Source organism: Alligator mississippiensis, chromosome 5 (genome assembly GCF_030867095.1).
Source record: "Alligator mississippiensis isolate rAllMis1 chromosome 5, rAllMis1, whole genome shotgun sequence".
NCBI lineage: Eukaryota > Metazoa > Chordata > Crocodylia > Alligatoridae > Alligator > Alligator mississippiensis.
In genome coordinates this window covers 180,243,400-180,264,919 of record NC_081828.1, presented here as the reverse complement: position 1 = coordinate 180,264,919, position 21,520 = coordinate 180,243,400, and the positions used below count along the sequence as shown (strand labels likewise).

Sequence of the window (21,520 nt, the reverse complement as noted above, 5' to 3'; positions counted from 1 at the left end):
TCTATTGAGCTCAAGTTTTTAAGCACCTTCTCTGCCAAAATGTCTGTCACTTCTGCATTGAACTTCTCTGCTCCTCTAGTTGGAAGTGTTGTTTTCCTCTCAGCTTTGTCTCTCTCTCTCCTTCTCATTTTTTTAAATTGGCCTACAGTGTTGACTGAATAAGTTTTAGAGAAAAAATGTAAAAACAGTTTACTGCAAGGTAAAAAATGTTAGAGCTTTTACTGAATGCCAGCTGCCTCACAGTAACCACTTACATGCATGTATTTACCTTGTAATAAATGGAAATTAAATTGCTGTAGCTTTGCCTTCAGCGAAAGAGGAGTACGTTACCATGATTTATCTTCTGTTTGGCTACTTAGCCCAGGGTAGGAGAATACACACAAGTCGTTGCTGCTAAACTTTGATAAAGGCCTTTACCCCTTCTCCTGTGTAGTAAGTCATTTGCATGGCCATGTCCTTTCTAGAGACTTTCTTATTGATCACTGAGAAGATGTGCTTGGGACAGTAAGGGCAATACAATCTCCTAGGATTCAAAAAGGCAAAGCTATTATTAGAAAGAGATGGGTAAAAGTTAAAAGCAGTACTGTGTATTCTGCCCTTCTGAAAAGCAGAAGTCTGCTTTGCATCAAACAGATCAGCCAGAACCACACCAGCAACCTCAGTTACTCGGGTGGCACTCCCTTCAAAAGGTCCACAGCTTGTTGGCCCCTGAAAGCTCTGTACAAAGGGGCAATGTTCCATGGCTGTTTTAAGAGGACAACCTGAAGAGCAATGCCTCTTGAGCGCAAGAGAATGCCTTCATGACAGGAATTTTAGGCCTTAGTCCAGCAAAGCACTTTAGCAATGTCGACAATAATTTTGTGAATAGTACTATTAAGTGTTATTATTGGGGCCTTATTGAGTGAATATTAGCATTAGTTGCTTCTGAAGGATGTGAAGATTGCTACTGTCTAGAGCGCTGGAGTTTTCCTGTGCTCTGGTGTTATTTCAGGGTTATAATTAGGTCTGTAATTATTTGGCTATTGCAGAATATCTGACTTTTCTACTTTTCATTTGGTGTTTAAACACCAAAAGATATTCAGTATTCTCCATACAGGGAATGACCCTCAAAAGGATTACAGATGTAATAAAAGGAGAGGCAGGAGGTCATGAGGCATTGAAAGAGTCATTGTAACTTCTAAAATAAGAAAATAACATTTCCAGTGTAAGTTTGGGATAATTAAAAATTTCAAAGTATGAGGTTAAATGTAGCAACTATAGTATACATTTTTTCTACCTTTCAGAGTAAATATGACCTTGTAAAAAGTAATAACACTTTTTTGTCCTTGAATAAAAGGTCTTCAACTTTGAAAGAATTGAAAACCACTATACTAAATCATAAGAAGTGCTTTATGGAGCTTCCCTTACTGAACCAAACTACTTCCTGCACAGGTTATTTTCTGCAAATCTTTCTGCATGGGAGATCTCTCAAATCTTTTCAAGCTCTTCTTTGTGCCTTCAATTCCAGTGTCAACAATATAATCAAACTGCTTTGGAGGCTTGTGTGGTCTCTCTTCCTATATCTGAAAGGAAATCTAGTGACTCTCCAAGATCTAATGATTCAACAGAAAGCAAAACATAAAGGCGTGCCACTTGAAAATATGCCTGCTTGCAGGCCAGTAAGATGAATTGCACATATACTAATAGAAATATATCTCTAAAGGTGAGACTAAGGGCAAGAGCAGACAAAATGTTTACGGTGGTGCAGTTGTCAAAACACAGATTAAAAAAGAAAAAAGCAGTGGGAAGTTAACACAGACACCTAATTTAGGATAATTTAGCCGCATATACTGAATAAATACACCTGAGAGAGTCAAAGCTAAAACTCTGTTTTAAGTTACACTGGTTTAGATGCCATCTATCCATGTTCATTTTGGGGAGCACTTTGAAGGCAAACAAGCTAATACCTGCTCACCTGCTGCTTGAAGGTGAGGAGGTGTAATAGCTGCTTACTTCATGCAGCTACCCAAGGATAGTTGCACATCTGACTTATTCTTGGTCCTAGTATATAGAACTGATTAAAATTATATTGATATGTGTTCATTTATCTATGCCCTAAGTTTGACCCAAAAAAGCTGAGAGAAAAGGCCACTTAAAAGCAGGGAGAAAAGCTGTTAAATAGCTGGGGATCAAAGAAGGGTGGAGGTATCAGAAGCAGATTGTCTGACAGGGTCTGAAATCTAGTTTTTTATCCAGCTGAAAAGATGAATAGGGTCATCACTTTTATTTTAAATTTCCAGGATAGACCCTTTTGTTTTCAAAACAAGCTAAGAAGGCAACTTTGAACCTAAACAGTTGGGTGAAATCTTTCATATTGAAGTCTGCAAGTGTTTCACAGACATGGCAGGGAACAAGGAAAAATGTATTTTTTTTTTAGTCTGCCCTAAATTGCCCAACACTCTTAGAAAAAGATCAAGTAACAACTTCCATTTTGTAATAAATGTATGGACAACATTCTTAGTTAGGAGAAGGAAGAGTTTTTTCATTTTAAGCCAAAACTCATGTGTCCAATAAAAACAGTAAAATAAAATGTTTACCAGTCTTTCTTTGTACTATACAAAAGCTCCACATAGTTACACTTCGACCTGTTGACACTTCCCATACTCCTGCTGTTTATTACTCAGCAGGGTACAAAGGAATTGAATAAAATTCCAGCAGGTGGTCAGCTTGTGCTTTATACCGCTTTTTGATTAGTAAGGAAGCAGTAATGGCTATAGAAACCTTTATGTGATGGAACAAACAAACACTTTGATTTATGTTAACTACAACATGATGGTGTAGGGCTGAAATAAATCTAATTGAAACTGATTAACGTACCACCACATATTGAGCTACAGATATGAGTATATGCTGCTATTAGTAAGCATTGTGCTTTTTTTTACTCCTGATGCCTTTTAAAAGGCATAATGTCAGCTTGAACTTAGTTTGGCATCCATAGTTTGTAAAATTGCAACTTGTGCAAAACCTAACAGTGACTGAAAAGCTTCCATAACTAAGAAGGATAATGTCAATCACACAGCCAAATAAATGATTCACCTACAGTATGCATTAGACTTTAGACATTAGAAGGCAATATCCTGGAAAATTAACCAAATAATAAAGCAAACCAAACCAGGTTTCACTGCTTTTTATTTTGCACTTTGAGAGAAATGCAAGTAAAAAGTAAACAAAGATCATAAAAGATGACAGGTAAATTGGGGGCTAGGTCTTGGCAGGAAACATATGTCAGGGACATGAAGACAGGAAAGCTGAGTGCTCAGGGGATTCCAGGTTGCTTTGTTGACTGTGGGCAACAAAGGACAGGCTGCAATAATTTGTGTGATTGCTCTGCCCCCACACTTAGCAGCCCAGACCCAGGAGAATGCAAAGACAATAAGAAGCCCAATGAGCCCCTTTTCCATGGACTGCATGTTGTACGCAGTGCCCTTACATGTTTCAGGGAACTCATGGACAGGATTCTATGGGAAACCAGTCTGAAGAAGAGAAAGAGTCCAAGACAGCTGGCTATACTTTAAAGTAGCCTCACTGAGAGTGTAGCAACAAACCATCCCAATGTGCAGAAAGATATACAAGTGTGGCAGAAGACCAGCTTGGCTTAGCAGGGAAATTTTCAGTAAACTAAGTCACAAAAAAGGAAGCTTATAAGGAGTGAAAACTTGGACAAATAAATAGGGAGGAGTATAAGAGTATTCTCAGTCATGCAGGGATGAAATCAGGAGGGCCAAAGCGCTACTGGAGTTGCAGCTAGCAAGGAACATGAAAAGTAACAAGGGTTTCTACAAGTATGTCAGTAGCAAAAGGAGGATCAGGGAAAGTGTGGGTCCCTTACTGAATGGGGGAGACAACCTTGTGACAGAGGATGCAGAAAAGGCTAAAGTACTTAATGCCATTTTTGCCTCAGTCTTCACAGGTAAGGTCTTCTCCCAGACTACTGCACCAGGCAGCACAGTTTGGGGAGGAGGTGAGCAGCCAACAGTGGCAAAAGAACAGGTTAGGGACTATTTAGAAAAGCTGGACATATGCAAGTCCATGGGGCCAGATGGGATGCACCTGAGGGTGCTGAGGGAGTTGGCTGATAAGATTGCAGAGCCACTGGCCATCCCCTTTGAAAAATCATGGTGATTAGGAGAGGTTTTGGCTGATTGGAAAAAGGCAAACATAGTGCCCATATTTAAGAAAGAGACAAAGGAGGATCCAGGGAACTACAGACCAGTCAGCCTCACCTGATTTCCTGGAAAAATTATGGAACAGATCCTCAAGGAACCCATTTCTAAAAACTTTGGTAAGGTGACTGGCTCTGTGGATGCAGGGAGACCAGTAGGTGCGATATACCTTGAATATAGCAAGGCATTTGATACAATCTCCCACAACATTCTGGCAGGCAAGCTAAGGAAGTATGGGCTGGGTGAATGGATTGTAAGGTTGATAGAAAACTGGCTGGAGCATCAGGCTCAGAGGATAGTAATCAATGTCTAGTTGGCAGCTGGTATCGAGTGGAGTGCCCCAGGGGTCATTCCTGGGGCTGGTTTTGTTTAATGCCTTCATCAACGATCTGGAAGATGGCAATGAGTTCACCCTCAGAAGGTTTGCAGATGACACCAAGCTGGAGGGAGTAGTCAATATGCTGGAGGGTAGAGCTAGGATTCAGAGTGACTTAGACAAATTGGAGGATTGGGCTAAAAGAAATCTCATGAGGTTCAACAAAGACAAGTTCAAAGTCTGGCATTTAGGAAGAAACAATCTTATGCATCAGTGCAGGCTGGGGGATGACTGGCTGGGCAGCAGCTCTGCAGAAAAGGACCTAGGGATTACAGCAGACAATAAGCTGAATATGAGCCAACACTGTGCCCATGTTGCAAAGAAGGCCAACTGCATACTGGGCTGCATTGGTAGGAGTGTTGCCAGCAGGTCGAGGGAAGTGATTCTTTCCCTCTATTCAGCACTGATGAGGCCACATCTGGAGTACTGTGTTCAGTTTTGGGCCTCCAACTACAGAAAGGATGTGGACAAATTGGAGAGAGTCCAGCAGAGGGCAACAAAAATGGTGAGGGGCCTGGGAGATGTGACTTCTGAGGAAAGGCTGAGGGAACTGGGCTCATTTAGTCTAGAAAAGAAGAGACAGAGGGGACTTGATAGAAGCCTTCAACTACCTGAAGGGGTGTTCGAAGGAGGGTGAAGCTAGACTGTTCTTAGTGGTGACAGATGACAGAACAAGGAGCAATGGTCTCAAGCTGCAGCAAGGGAACATTAGGTTAGCTATTAGGAAGATTTTTGTCACTTGGAGGGTAGTAAAACACTGGAACAGGTTGCCAGAGAGGTTGTTGTATCTCCATCCTTGGAGGTTCTTAAGACCCGGCTATATGAAGCTTTAGCTAGGATGTTCTCGTTGGGGATGATCCTGCCTTGAGCAGGGGGTTGGACCAGATGACCTCCTGAGGTCTCTTCCAACCGTAATTTTCTAGGATTCTATTTTTTTCCCATATAAACAGTTTGCTGTTCCCTAACAACTAACATTGTAAGGGTAGGATTTTACTAGTGCCAATGGGTATTCATGAACAGAGTAAGGGTCACAGGATGACTAACTTTTACACTTAAAGCACTTGTGTAAAAGGGGTTGTCTTGCGGTTAAGGCACTAGACTGAAACTTAGGTAATCTAAACTTAATTCCTGACCTCAGTGTTGGTTTCTGGTGTATTAATTGGCAAGTCCCTGGGAATCAGTTTTTCCAAGGTATTTTAGGTACCCACCTAATCCCATTGATTTGTTAGTGTTGTTGTAAATCTCACAAGCGAGGTTCTGAAGCTTTCATTTCCTAAATACCTTAAAAGCCTGTTTTTCAGCCTCTTTTCCTTGACTTCCCATTTGTAAAATACTTAATTGTCCTCCCTGTTTGTTTCCCTTTTCTATACAGATTTTAAGATCTTTTGGAGCAAGGACTTAAAACTTTAAGGACAGACTCGAAGAAGTAGAACTATTTAGTTTGGAGAAGAGAAAACTGAGGAGGGATTCAATAGTAGTCTTCAAATGCCTGGAGAGTAGTTATATAGAGGGTGAACATCGATTATTCTTTACGTCTGTAAAGGACAGAAAGAGAAGGTGGTCTTTAAATTGTTTAGATTGGATATTAAGAAGAGCTTTCTCAATACAAGGGTGGCTAAGTATTGGAACATGCAACTCAGAAGTTGTGGAATCTCCATCCTTGAACATTTTTAAGAACAGGTTAGACAAACACTTGACTGGGATGGTTTTTAATCAGAGACTATCCTGTCTTGAACAGGGACTTATATTAGATGACCTCCTGAGATTCCTTCCAGCCCTACTGTTCTGTGATTCTCTAGTAAAGTTAATATGCAAAGCATGCTATAATGGTAAATAATGAGATCAGTTTGTAAAATAAAGCACTGATGTTATCTGAATAACATTTTCTCTTTTGACAGCATCTGTTGCATGTCAAAGACTTTGGGTAACTTTCTGTTCAGAAAGTTAACATCTTCCATAAATAGAGAGAGATTTTTTTGATGTTTAACATGGAAAGAAAAACACATTTTAAATTCTCATTCAGCATCTGCTTTTTTCTTTTTTGTAAGATGTCTGCACCAAGGGATGGTAACTGACTTTTGAAAATGAAGAACTACATTTAAAATTATTTTACATTTTAAATTATTCTTTCCCTTGCAGCAAAATGCGATAGAATTTAATAAAAAATAACATTCCTGTACAGTTTGTGAAGCAGTTTATAAAATTAAACAAATCTATAGGATTCTTCTATACCTGCAGAAGAGATTATAGATCTGTATTGCCTTTCTATACAACTATTGGTTTTATTGCCTGTTAAAATCAATTGGATTTTTCCATTATACTTAAAAAGAATATGTAGTATGGGTTTGCCAGTTTCATTGCTTGCTGTTAAGGCTTTTGAGAGATCATTTCAGGTTCAAGGTAGAAAAAGTTTTGCTGTCAATTGAATTAGGACAAGAAAATACAAGCTTCACCAAAATTAAGTATATTAGAGTCAAGTAGTAATCCTTTACAGTAACCAAGATTTTTCATATCACAAGCCTCATCTGCTATCCACTAAAAGTTCCTTGGCAAGCCCACTTTTGTGAACTTTGGATCAGGTTTCATATCCTCATTTGATATGAATGTTGTATATCTTTGATTTGCATATTGTGAGGCTTGTTCTGTTGCTCTCAATTCTCCCAGAATCATACTCACTTTTGTTTTCCATTTTTAAGTAGGCAATCTTTTTGTTGGTTATATTAAAATATCATAGCCATACTTTTTGTATTTAGAGCAGTAAGATAGGGAAGGCATTTCAGTTGGTATCTTCCTTTGTATTGATTCTGGATTCTTTCCTCTGAGAACTTCATCCAAAAAAGCATATCATTCAAAGAAAAAACATGTGCCAGAGTATGTATTCTGGACTGAGGCCTCAGTCTCCCAGTTTCATGATTTCTATCACTGATTGTACATTAGTTGCTCCTCTAGCTTCACAAAAGTTAGTCTGCTTCTAAAGCTTGTTATTTTTGTTCTATTCATCATAAGCTTCTTTGTACTTGAAAAATATGCAGGCTATATTGTATAATGTTCTGTATTTTTAGCGGATAAAACAATTTTCCCAAAAAAGAATGTCTAAAATGTCTAGCATGTCTAAAATTAAGGCATCTTCTTCAATAAAGCTATCTAATGAAAAATAATTGAAATAATTGTAATAAGTTGTTTAGAATGTAATGAACTTTATATTATTTTTTCCCCACAAGGTTATCTTTGGGGAGAAGGTAATTTATACATCAGAAAATATAGTAATTTGTCTCATTGGCAGTGTTTTTAGGACCTGTCTGAGTGTCAATAAGCCAAATTCTATGGCTATAATTTAGTAAAATCCCTGTTGACTATGTACTAATGCTAACTGGTATTTTTGGCTTTTCAGTGTTCTCACTGTAGTAGTTCTTCGTATTGATAACTGAACATTTTCTGAATTTTCCATTGACATTGATTTTGGTTTTATTTCTCCAGTTTAGATGACATCTTAGTTGGGGCCCCTCTATTTATGGAGCGGGAATTTGAAAGTAAGCCTAAGGAAGTAGGGCAAGTTTACCTGTACCTGCAGGAAAGTGCCTTCTACTTCCAAGATGCACAGATATTGTCAGGCACCGACATGTTTGGTAGATTTGGCAGTGCCATTGCTCATCTCGGAGATCTCAATCAGGATGGCTATAATGGTAACTTCTCTCTATATTATATATTGTTGCAAACAAATTGCCTATGTACTAAATTCAGTAATAGATTGCATCCGGAGACTCCTTTTTTACAGTCCTTTCTGAGAACAGAAGAAAGGCTACTTGGAGAAAAAGCCAAATAAATAATATACAGCTACAGGTTTGTTTTTCTACAACACATCCACTTCTTAACACAAACATCTACTATTGAAAGTGATGAGCATCTTTCAGTCATGAAAGGAAAATTAAAGGTTCACCTTTGCAAATCACATCCAGCTGAATTCAGTACTGTAGCTGCTCAGGTACTGCTTGGCTCCCCCTGCCTCCAGCAGCTCCTTTTCCTCCTCTTCCTGCCTCTGCTGTGTCACTCCAGGCAGCAGATAGTGTGGGGAAGGGCAGTGGCTGTGGGGATGCATGCTGGGCATCACGTGCCCAGGCAGGCAGGGAGAAGCTGCAGCTGGGCGACTCCTGCCCCACTGTGTGGGGCTCCAGCTCCAGTTCCCAGCCCCCTTCCACCTACTCAGCTGTCTGCAAGTGGCTGCTCATCGCAGTGAGCTCAGTACTGGAGTAGCGACCAGCACTACAGGGGTGACTACACCCCTTGCTCTGTCTCCTTCCTTCCTCTGAGAGTAGACTCGGCTGTGGAAGTCTGTCATATAACAATCATCCCTACCCTCTCCCTTCCTCTTTGTGCCCTTTGTGAACAGTGGCATTTCCCACCCCATTCCCTACTATTTGCTCCCTCCCCTGACTGCTGCTGATGTCCTCACTGTTCTTGGTTGACCCAGGGAAGGAGGCTCCGAAGCTGCTTGTGTCCCATTCCAGTCAGGCTGCATGTGGAGCCAGGCTCAGCTGGAGATGGCAACACCATTAGTAGGCAGGTTCCCTTCCTCCATGCTTGCTCCTGGGCTGGCAGAGAACACCCACAAGGACTGGGCACACAGGGGGAACTTGTCTGCTTCTGCTCCTGTTCCAAGCTGATCCGGGCTTCCTGCAGTACCTGGTTGGAGTGGGCAGGAATGGCCTTGGGGCACCTGGAGATAGTAGCAGTGGTGGGTAGAGGAGGGGAGGGGAGGGGAGGGGAGGAGAGGTGTTACTGAGCATGGAGGGGAAACAAGGGGGGAAATCTTATCCAATTCAGGGACTTCAAAAAAAGTCCTAGGCTGCTGCTCCCATGTTGTGTTGACTGAAAGGGGGGTGCATCCCTACCCCTGCACCCACTCTCATTCTGCCCCATGATCCTTAAAATGTTTTTCAAAAAAAGCCTGGGTATTTATGTTTTTTTGGTAGGTTGAAGAAACACATTGAAGAAAATAAACATTTCTTTGTGGTGCCTATTTTCATTTTGGGTGCCTTAAAGCCTTCAACATTTGCACACCCCCCCCCCCTCCCTTTCCCCCTTTGTCCCAGCTATTGTACATTATTTCCTCCACATGCTGGCTAAGGTTTTTAAAATAGATTCCTGACTTTTGGGTCCCAGCTTGAAACATAGAAAAAAGGCTGATTGTTAGAGGGCTGGTATTTGGAATATAAGGTCCCTTAAAAGCAATTTGAATTGGGCATCAAAAGTCACTAAAGAATTTTATAACCTTGGCCCCTTTCTTTTGGCAGGTAAATTCAGATAGTTTACTTAGTTATCTTGGCTGTTGGTTGATTTTTGTGGCTAACCATTAGCAAGGGAGAGTTTGCAATATATAACAAGCAAAAATTATAAACAACACATGGCCCCAGAGCAATTAGTAGTATAAACTCACTTTCAGAGATCTGCTATTTTCATGAACTGTTCCATCTTATTCTTATAGTTTGTGATAGCCAGGGAGCCTTTGAGTGAATTATAGCTGTGTGTTCCCTGTGGGACTTCCTCTTATTTTACATTTTTCTCCTTTCCAGGATCCTCCTCAACAGCTTTATTTTCTATCTGCTTGTATTTTATTGTTGGTGATGGAAACAATGGAAGTATTTTCCTTTTCATTGTAAGGTGTTTTACTTATCACCAAACGAAACCAATCTGATAGTATTGTTTCACTGTGTACCAGTTTTTTCTTCTGCATGCTACAGTGGTGGCTGTTCAACAATGCATTCATGGATTTTTATTTTTATTTTTTTTGGAAAAGGGACAAATCACAAAACAGAATTACTTAAAGTTCTTCTGTTAATTATGTGATAGAAGAAATCAGGGAACATCTCACAGTGCTTGCTGAAATAGATTATTGTTACATTAGCAATTAATTTGGTCTCGGTTTATTACATTTTAATGAATTGCCCTGAAAACATGGAACTCCCCCATCTTCCCCCCGCCCCTCTGAGTTAAAAAATAGGGTATGGATTGTCTGTCTACTGCGATGTGAGCACCTTGACATTTGAAAATAAACTTTTTACAATCCAAAGGTCTCAAAGTTTGAAATGTTAAAGAGGTATCTAACACTTTTGTTTTTACATATTGGTAGATATAGTACCAAAAAGAAAAACAATTAAACCTCAGCTCTTAATGCATAATATGGGCCTGTGGGTTGTATCATTCCATAGGAATTAGTTTAGCCTTTTGTTGTATTTAGTTGGCTTTCTTTCTCAATTGCAGACATTGCAATCGGTGCACCATTTGCTGGAGAAGACAGGGGAGGCAAAGTACTTGTCTACAATGGACACAGTAATGGGTTAAATGCTAAGCCTTCCCAGGTTCTAAGTGGATTCTGGGCCTCACAGTCCATGCCTGCGGGATTTGGCTTTACCCTAAGAGGAGACTCAGATGTAGACAAGAATGATTACCCAGGTAAGATTTTTCCATAAGAAAGGGAATTTCATACCTCTATTCTCTGGAAAATGCATCATGCCTAAGCTATTCCTTTTGGAAGGCAGAGGTCAAACTAAAGAATAGACAGTTTTTTTGTGTAGTTCTAGCATTGCTTTCCTGAGAATTTAAAGTCAGACAAAACAAATACTCCTTTTCCTGGCAAGAGAGATCATCAGAAATGCAAGAAGGACTTAAATTGTTACTTTAACATAACACATGTTACATTTACAACAAAAAGCTTAACCCTTTTGCCCACTCAAAATCTGAATACATGGTTTTATTTAGCTTGTAAGGCCTTCTTCATCCTAACTTTTTTTTTTCTTAATTGAAACCATGTCATGTTAAAAGAGATGACACTGACTTGATTGTATTGCTAGTTATTTCCTTGAACCATTGTTTTCAGAAAAGATGCTGAAGTATATAGATTCCTAATTGTTTTGTTTTCATTACAAAAAGCAGAGACAATGCAGTCACATATCGAGTCACAAATTTTAATTTAGGTCTTTCATGCCCTTATTTGCACTCATCCCTGTAGACTTCTCTTTTAGTTTGTTTTTAATTTTTCATTAACAATGAATAAATAGTTCACTGAGGCTAGTTTTATTTATCAAGATTGCACAATTCTTGCAAGCTTTTATTTTTGTTTATACTTTAATTAATTTATTTACTGGAATCTTTCCAGTTTGGAGCAGCATTTCAACAGCATATGCTGCCTAAAGCTAAGTACACTTAATCAAAAAGCCTGAGGCTGAATCAATTCAATCTTCGCTGGTTAGTCTAAGCTGCATAGATTGAACTGATAAGCAAGTGAACAGACATTCACTTTTAATTCCAGAAAAGCAGCCACATGCCTGCAGTGGCCCAAGCTGGAAGCCGGGCTCGCTAGAACATGCCTCCCTTTTCAGCTGGAGCAGACAGCTTGGGCCTAGGATAGCACACCCACCCTGTAAGGGGGAGCTTGTGGGAGAGGTGCAAAACCTCCTGGGATGCTGTGGGACTGTGAGTTAACTTGAATCTGGAGGGGATTTGGGACAGAAGTTCAGTAAACTGATTTAATTTAAATCAGCTAAGTCTGATACTATATCCATCCAGGTTTATCTTAAACCAGTTTTGGCCATTTTGAAAGTAGTTTATGTGCACTGAGCTTCTGTTGTGTTACAGATTTGAACTGGCTTCCAGTCACTTATACTGCTTCATGTATAATTTCTGTCCCTAACCTAAATTTACAACATCATTTTAATTAGATTCCTTTCACTCTTTCTTCTGGGGTCAGGTATATGCAAAAATATATTACCCCTCCTTGTCAGGACTGAACAACCCAGTAAAATTTGTAACATACTCAGTATACATGTCTTGGTAATGTGACTTACTGTAGTAATGCTCTCAAAGGGTACGGACAAATGTACATTTTAGCTACTTCAAAAGTTAAAAAGGGACAAATCACAAAACAGAATTACTTAAAGATCTTTTGCTAATTATGTGATAGAAGAAATCAGGGAATACCTCACAGGGGTTGGGGAGCTGCTGCTGAGGAAGGGACATCAGCAATTACTGTGCACCAGTTACACCTGTGTGATTCTTCAGTGATGCAGGTTATCTAAATTACCCTAACTTTGACTCTGAAGGAAGCAGGATTAAAGTTAGAGCAGTTTTTGCTACATTTGCGTGGCTACAGCATCATGCAAATATAACAGTTGTATCATAACAGCTTGTATCAATATCCTTAAGGTGAAGATAGAAATTAAATTTGCCATGCAATCTGCCCCTTTAAAGCGCTCTAAAGCTGTGCCCGACCAGGAGAGTATAGCTGTAGAGTGCTCCAATAGTATGACAAATTAGCCCTCACTGTATAAGTGTTCAAGTGAAGGTTGTCTCAGGATGGGAAGGTGAGAAGGCAGGAGAGGGAGGTCTGTTCTGGGGTCTGTCCCCTATCTCATGGATTACAGCTTGCCCCAGCTCCAGACCATGCTGCTACTGCCACTAGATCTGAGCCCCACCCCCAGAGCAGCTCCCCACCCAGCTGTGTACCAGCACTGCTGGGGCTGGTCTCCATGGAAACTCTGGCCCTGTGCTGTCATGGGCCCACCACTCCTGAGGTCTCCATGGAAACTGGCCACAGTGATGTGGGCGGGGGCTTCTGGGAAATGTAGTCTGGCTGCTGGCTAGATCCTCCATTTTGACCACCCATGGTGTATACCCTACTACAGAGGTTGGGAAAGTCAGGTGCAACTAATGCCCTGCCTCTTCTGGGCATGTGGTGGGCTTGGTGCAGGAGCATGCTGAGTTTAAAATAAAGTGCTGGAGGGGTTTTGTTCAGTTTTGTTCCCCACATCTGCAGGCAGCCAAAAACATCTGAAGTAGACTGTAGCCTACAAAAGTTCATGCCTCTTAACACATTTATGGTGCCACCCTGCCCTGCCTTCTGCCTGTACTAGCAGTTTACATTTGAAGACCTGCTATAAAGTTATTTTTCTTATATTGCCTTCATTATCAGCTAGCAAAATTAGTTCCCTGAGAATTTTTTATAAGTTTCATGGTCATTTAAGTTAAAAAATGATGACTCGAGTGAGGGAAAGCTGAGTAACTGAGAATGGAAAGAATAGTTTGTCATTGTTCCAATTTTTATTTATGTTTGGTTAACACTCATTCATCTGCAGTGACTAATGAGCTCTTTGGGGACAAATAAGGTTGTAATTTAAGTCCCAGCACCATGAGCATTCTCCAAAACATCCAAGAGACCCTCCAGCAAAATTGGGGAAGAACAGATTAAATTTTATTAGTACGTATTAAGGGGTATGAATCCAAAAAGATGACAAAGCCAGTAGGGAAATACAGATTGTCCGAGTGAGGGACTAACATAAGAGGGATGGGGGTGAGGAAAGGAATGCAACTATGTTACAGAAAATACAATGTTAGCCAACTAAGCCTGGGGGTGGGGGAGAGAGATGGGGGAAGGAGAGGAAGGTGGTTAATGACGCTGAGAGAGAAAGAAGATAGATGCACACAAAGCCGTACAATGGTTCACAATGGTAGAGGCAGTAGGTTGAAGAAAAATTTCTCAGTCCATATGGAGTCTCATTGCAGGGGTCCTCTTTGGGTGGAGCGGGGTGGTCCGTTGCTGAAGATTCTTGTTGAAGTGAAGTCCGTCAAGTGCAGAGGGAGGTTCAGGCAGTCCCCTCTGGGTCCGGTCCGGTGGTGGTTGGTCTGGTGGTGTTGACGTACTGGCAGTGGCCCGTGATGTGCTCCATGTAGATGTCATGGGACTATTACATTCCTGCCATTTCTAGGGTTAAAACACATGCACACTCCCCAAGAAAACCAAAAAAAAAAGGCTTTCAAGTATTTCTTCAGGTCTTCTTTAAACAGCCTATGGAAACAAGAAGAATATACATTGAATAGAAAATACCTAGATGATTCAAAAGCAGGTTAGGCAGCATACATTGAATCTTCCCCAGGACATCTCATGCATGAGCTGCTGACAGCAATTCATTAAAAATATTTCTTTAGATATTTCCTGTCATTTTAGGGTTTGTGCCCCTCCTGGCCTGCTCTTTGCAAGGTGTTTTTACCATGTGATTATTTGGGATTGAGTTGGTTTTGTTATATGGGTGAGCAGTTTTAAGAAAATTGTCTTCCAGTAGCTGTGTTTACCATGGCCAGTGTCTTCCTTGGCCCTTCAGTCAGACATCTGGACTGATAGTGTCACCAGCCAGGAAGAGATGGAGCAAAAATAATTGTTAATTAAGAAACCAGCTCAACTGCTATCCCCTCAGTTTAGAAAGACCAACAGTGTTGTGATATATGACAATAACAGGTTACCTAGAATGGTTGTAGAATCTCCATCCCTGAATATTTTCAAGACCAGGTTAGACGGACACTTGACTGGAATGATCCTGCCTTGAGCGGGCAGCTGGATTAGATAACCTCATGAGGTCCCTTCCTGTGCTATTTTTATATGTACCTAATTTTCCACTGCAATGGAGTACCTTTCTGGGAGAAAGAGGGAAAGGAACTAAAATGGAAGAAGATGGCTGGGATAAATACCTTACCCAGTCAGCAACTTTTTCTATCATACAGCTCTTTTCCACTCTGTAATCAAAAGTCCTGATAGGGAGTAGAAGGACAAGGGGAAAGAGGATGGAATTGGAAGTGCTTAAAGTATGTCAGGTCACAGTGAGTCACTGACCTGGGGAACAATTTCTGAAAAGTTAGGTGTGTCACTGAGTGGAGTGTGTCATACTTCTAGCTGTCTGAGGTTTTTAATTATCTGCCTTTTGGGGAACAGAAGCCCTGCCATAGAGTTTCATCTGTCTGCTCCGAGCATGTCTACACCACGCTTCTTATGTGTTCAAGGAGCAATGCCACCAAATGTTTCCCACCCAGTCATTCCTAACTGTACATACCAAATCCAGAAAACCTGTGATGAGGTGACTCTCACGCACACTAGAGACTGAGGCATTGAGCACCTGTGGGAGAATGCTGTTAGAGCAGTGTCACTGCCACATTTCTTGCTTTGGCAAATGAGAGCCAGTCAGGGTATGTTCATGGGTGTTCCTTTGAAGACCCACTAGGAGCATAATGTAGACATAAGCTTAGGCATCAACAGTGCTTTCACAGGAGGGAAGATAAGAGTGGAGGAGCAGAAAAAGTCTAATACTTGAGACTGCTGCACTCCTGACTCTCTTCTCTATCTCTCTATCCCTGTAGCAGTGGCCTGGAAAGAGAAAGAGGACCCAGCTACAGCCCCCTTGAATGCCTTAGTAAAAGGGCAGTGGAGAATCCCATGAACTATAAGAGGAGCATGGGTGAGATTGAGGAGGTGTGGAACAGACACGTTATCTTAAATAATAGGGAAGTAAAGGGGCCAGAAGGAATGTGGGCAGATGTAGGAGTGATGATAAAATTCCTCCTCCTCTTCCCATATACACACTGCTTTAGAGACCACTTTAAGCACTGCCAGTATTTTTGTGTAATGGGTAATGGTGTTTGGCTAAAGCAAAACCCTTCACGGGAGGGTTCTGCCAATTCATGGAGGAGGAGGTGAAAGGTTGACAGTAGTGTAGTGTGGTTAAGAAGTACCTGTTCTTCTAACCAGTAACACGTAAAGGAATGAAAAATAAATCCAGAGTAAGGATTGCACTCATGCCTCTGGAACAACTCTGAGATGCCTTAACTACTCAGTCACCCAGGATCTATTAGTGAAGACTGCTTGTGGTTAAAATCCCTACATTACATCTCAGCCATAACTTTTAAATATTCCTCATATAACATCAGGAAAAGTTAATTTTCTTTGCAGAAAAGACAAAGATTAAAGGAAGCATATGCTTAAAACAAAACAAAAACTCATTTATTGGTACATGCAAATTTGTGTAGGACAAATATTTAGGATACTTTTTTGTAAGGGGAAGAAAGACAAAGAAAGACATGCACCCCAAGCCATTTAAGGTGTATTATGCCACCGTATTTCCTACAGCAGCTGGAATTAATGTGCAATACACTGCTGAGGCGTGCAAACACTGACACCATTAAAGCGGTGCAAAAGCATTTAGCCCGCTTTAAAGTGCTGTGCACATATGCCTCTCATTTCATCTACACACAGCTAGAGAGATCTGACTGGACAGCTCCATGCTGTCAGGTGGGGAAAGCAGAACAGATTGAAACTGGGTGAAACAAACAGATAGAAACTTCCTTATAATGGTCCTTATTAGCCACCTTTTTTTGCTGTGTTTTTGTCTGGGTGATGTAGAGACAAATTCTAAGCTTAGTATATATTGGCTTCATTCAGTATTGCTACTCTATATTTAAAACAGTGTAGTTGAGGAGTGGGTATAGGGGATGGAGCTGGGCTGGGTTGGAATATCAGGGAATATCTGCTATTAAATAAGAAAAAACAGCAAAAGTTTAATTGAAAATAAAATTAAATATAGAAGAGAACTGTAGAGAAGAGAGTCCTGAAGGAACTATGGGTGAAATTGTGTGGCCCAAAACTCAAAGCCTAGAAGTCTAAACAGCTTTAAGAGCAGAAAGAGATAGTTCGCCTGAAGTCAGGCAGAAGTCAGGGTAGATTTTCGCATTATAGACTAGCCAATCAGAGATGCATAAGTGCTGTCATGCAGAAGACTTACTTCATCAGATGCTATGAATGGGCTGCAGGAAGCAGAGCTTCTAAATAGAAAAACACTGATTATAATGTAAAGGGTAGGGGGCAGGAAAGAAGGGTACTGCAGGGAGACCCTATACTTATAAACAAATGGCACTACTATGGGCATAAGTATGCCTTCTCAATATACCAATATATTTATAGACTTTCAAGACTTTATATTTATAGACTGTATATTTATAGACAATATGCCAATATACAGACTTTAAAGTCTGCTTCCTTCACAGCTGCCCTCTCATCCTCTTGATATACCTAAAGTATACTGACATCTTCATTTTTTGGACACACAGGAAGGAATCTCTAGAGAAATTCTACTGTGACTTTGACAAATTCTACCCCTCTGTCAAACTGACTCTGGTAATTCATTTCTTAGACACCACTGTGAAAACTTGCAACGGCCACATCACCAGCAGATTGTATCAGAAGCCAAACGACCACTACCGCCATCCAACAGCTTTCACCCTAAGAACACCACTAGATCCATCGTCTACAATAGATCCTTCCTGGCATGGCAGGAGATGCAATGTTAGGATCTGGCATAAAATTCCTCAGATCCCAACTGAACCCCTGCTGAGCTTCCCCCAACCTGATGCAGCAGATCAAGCCAGGGCTGGTTCTGTCCCAGACCCAGGACTGACCCCAGACCTCCTCAGATTCCAGATTAAGAACTACTGGGGCAAGGCCCAACAATCAGCTGATTGTCAGACTGGCCCTAGCAATCCTAGGTGGGTTCAAGACTCTGGGCTGTCAGGGCTGAGTCTGATAATCAGCTGATTATCAGCCCAGTTGCATGCATGGCTGTTAGAAGTCCTGGGGAACTGGGATCCCGGGATCGGGGAGCCTCTTCCTACTCCCAGGGGCTTTAGACAAGGCAAGAAAGGCTTTTAGGCTCAAAGGTTGCCAAACAAGGGCAGCCCATCATTTTTTGGGGCCCCCTGCAAGATATAATTTTGGGGTCCTCTGACATGAAGAAGGCAGGGGCAAGCAACTGGATATGAATCCGGTGGCAACGTGGAGTGTTCATGGCCGCAGGGAACCCCTTGGCTGTGGGGCCCCCCATGGCAACAGGTTCCGGAGGATAGGACGGGCCGGCCCTGTTGCTAGATCTCCTGTGTTCGGAGCCCCTCAGCTCCCCCTGCAATTCATTTTCCCAGCAGCTGATTTTCAACACTGGAACTATGGCTGTCCCAGCCCTGATGCTGACACCTGATCTTACACACACACACACACACACACACACACACACACACACACACACACACACACAGTGTCTTTAAAGTCTATAAATATATTGGTATATTGAGAAGTCATACTTATGCCCATAGTAGTGCCATTTGTTTATAAGTATAGGGTCTCCCTGCAGTACCCTTCTTTCCTGCCCCCTACCCTTTACATTATAATCAGTGTTTTTCTATTTAGAAGCTCTGCTTCCTGCAGCTCATTCATATGCTGATACTGACAATTAGTTGATTTCCAGCATCAGCATGGAGATGGTACATGTTGACATGGCACAATACAAATGAGCTACAAAAATGTTCCACTTCTTTGTGGAATAACTTTGTGGCTGGTTTGCCATCTTACAGTGCCATTAATCAGCTGAACCTGTAGCACTGTTACTATTTATGTTGCAATTAACATGAATTGCTCCATAGCTGTAATGTGTCAGGGGTGTCAGTTATAGCAGCCTCCTTGGAGCAGTACTCTGTGACTTGTGGCACTGCCAAGAATCCCTACTGTACCCCATGCAGAGCCCTGCCTCAGCACAAACATCCTGACCTTGGGTCCTTTTCCCTCTCTCAACCTCTGTACTAGAATGTATGAGAGGGTTCTCAGGGGGAGAGCTGACTAAAAATGGGCTTTTATGCCTCCGCCCTTAATCTGTTCTGACATTTCGTGTGTGATAAAGATGGAAGGACAGCGATGAGGTTTCACCCTAGGTCTGAATTATGGTATATTTCTTTTTTTTAAAAGAGTAACTCAGTTTTGACAGAATCAAGAGAAATTCATAAGCGTGTTTAACAGAAAATTAATTTGTTTTCCTTTGCTTCTGGGCAGCTGTTCAAGGTTGATCCCTGTTGAGCACTCAGGATTATTGAGGGTAGTAGTGCTGTGCATCCAACTGGTTCATCTATCACTGTACAACTTGAGCATTTTGCATCTGCATGGTTTCTACCTTCACATTACAATGCATACTCAGTCATTTGACTGCTCCTCATAGCTGAGCAAATAGCTTATAATGAACAATTTATTTAGCCAGTTTTGCTTCCTTCCTTTTCATGGCTTATCTTCCAGCAGACTGATTTCTTCAAGTGTATTTGTCATCCAGAATTATTTAACCATTTTTTTTTCTAACAAAGCAAATGGATTTTGAGCAGCTCCCTGTTTCTATTCATTATTCAAACTCCACTGATAAATTATAATTGCAGAAATCAATTACACAATATTGTTTCTGTGTTTGAATACTTATGGCAGTAATCCTTATTAACCTTGACAATCTCATGCAGCCTGGGAGGCTCAAATTTCTGTTCCAAATTACCCCAGCTTGAGCAATGATTCTGCTTAAATTTACTGCTGATTTGTGCTGGCACATTTATGTTGAACCTGATTGTCACAGAGACGAAGGTGGGAAGGGGGAGGTGTAGCAAACACAGTTTTATGGTAACTACAGCCTTCCCTTGTCCAGCGGTTGCTCTAAAGACTGACACATGATTAAACAACTGTCTCTGGAAATGTTTTAAGAGGGGTGTGTCTGTGATAATCAGGAATTTTTTTCCTTAGAATTCAATAATCCAGTCTAATCATAGGTCTGCAGTAGCTCCATCTGCTAAGTGTGTTAACTAGAACAGCAGGAAGAAAAACCTCAAGTTTCTTTGAGGCAACAATTCCAAAGTTTCTGAATGTTAAATCTAGAAGCAACGATTTAGCATTCAGTGGAAAACAGCAGGCAGTATTCCAGTAAAAGCACTGCATCATAACCTAGTGATGATTATATTATGAAGTCAGTTCAGGAGATTTATACATGAAAAAAACCATGAAAAGCTACATCTGCTTTGAGAATTGCTTAGTGTATGAGTGAGAGCAGGGAAGAGAGTCTCTTAACCAGCGGAGCAAAGTGAAGGTGTTTATACCAGATAATTGGCTTGTCATCGTGCATTTGCTTTATTGTTGCATTTTCAAATGTATCATTTTGTAGAAGTCTGATTTTTTTAATAATGAATGTTTTATAGTTTCATAGTTGGTAGGGTCAGAAGGGACCTAAGCAGATCATCTAGTCCGACCCCCTGCCACAGGCAGGAAAGGATGCTGGGGTCAAATGACCCTAGCTAGGTGGCTGTCTAGCCTCCTTTTGGAGGCCCCCAGGGTAGGAGCAAGCACCACTTCCCTTAGAAGTTGGTTCCAGCTCCTAGCTGCCCTGACGCTGAAGTAGCGCCTCCTGATATCTAGCCTGAATCTACTCTCAGTCAACTTATGGCCATTGTTCCTTGTTAGTCCCAGTAGTGCTCGGGGGAACAGGGACTCTCCCATTGCCTGCTGGTCCCCCTTGGCCAGTTTATAGGTTGCCACCAGATCCCCTCTCAGCCTTCTCTTGTGGGGGCTGAACAGGTTCAGATCCCGTAGCCTCCACTCGTAGAGCTTGCCCTGCTGCCCCCTAATCATGCGAGTGGCCCTCCTCTGGACCCTCTTGATGCTGGCCACATCCCTCCTGAAGTGCGACACCCAGAACTGGACACAGTACTCCAACTGTGTCCTGATCAATGTCGCATAGAGGGGGAGGATCACCTCCTTGGACCTGCTCATGATGCACGACAAGGTGCGGTTAGCTTTCCTGACCACGTCCCCACATTGGTGGCCCATGTTCATCTTGGAATCAATAGTGATTCCAAGATCCTTCTCTGCCTCTGTGCTGATGAGAAGGGAGTTCCCAGCCGGTAGGTATGCTGCTGGTTCTTCCTCCCCAGCTGCAACACCTTGCACTTGTCCATATTGAAACCCATCCTATTCTCATCTGCCCACCTCTGTAACTTGTTGAGATCTAGTTGTAGCCTATCCGTCTCTTCTAGCGTGCTCACTTCTCCCCACATCTTAGTGTCATCCGTGAATTTGAACAAGGTGCTTTTCACCCCCTCATCCAAATCGCCAATGAAGATGTTGAACAGTGAAGGCCCGAGGACCGAGCCCTGGGGAACCCCACTGCACACATCTCTCAAGGTCGAAAATGACCCGTCCACCACCACTCTCTGGGTGCGGCCCTCCAGCCAATTTGTGACCCATCTGACTCTGTAGGTGTCAACACCACAGATGCCTAATTTT

At 41.6% G+C, this 21,520-nt stretch overlaps 1 protein-coding gene across 3 annotated transcripts in view; it reads left to right on the top strand.

The window, feature by feature from the left end:
* ITGA8 (integrin subunit alpha 8) overlaps positions 1-21,520 on the top strand; it is a 174,737-nt gene that overhangs the window by 32,842 nt on the left and 120,375 nt on the right. For all 3 annotated transcript variants that reach the window (XM_019497862.2, XM_006271243.4, XM_059729045.1), the window contains exons 12-13: positions 8,056-8,261; positions 10,837-11,028. In XM_019497862.2, the coding sequence (XP_019353407.2) occupies positions 8,056-8,261; positions 10,837-11,028 (398 nt within the window). The remainder of the gene's footprint in view (positions 1-8,055; positions 8,262-10,836; positions 11,029-21,520) is intronic.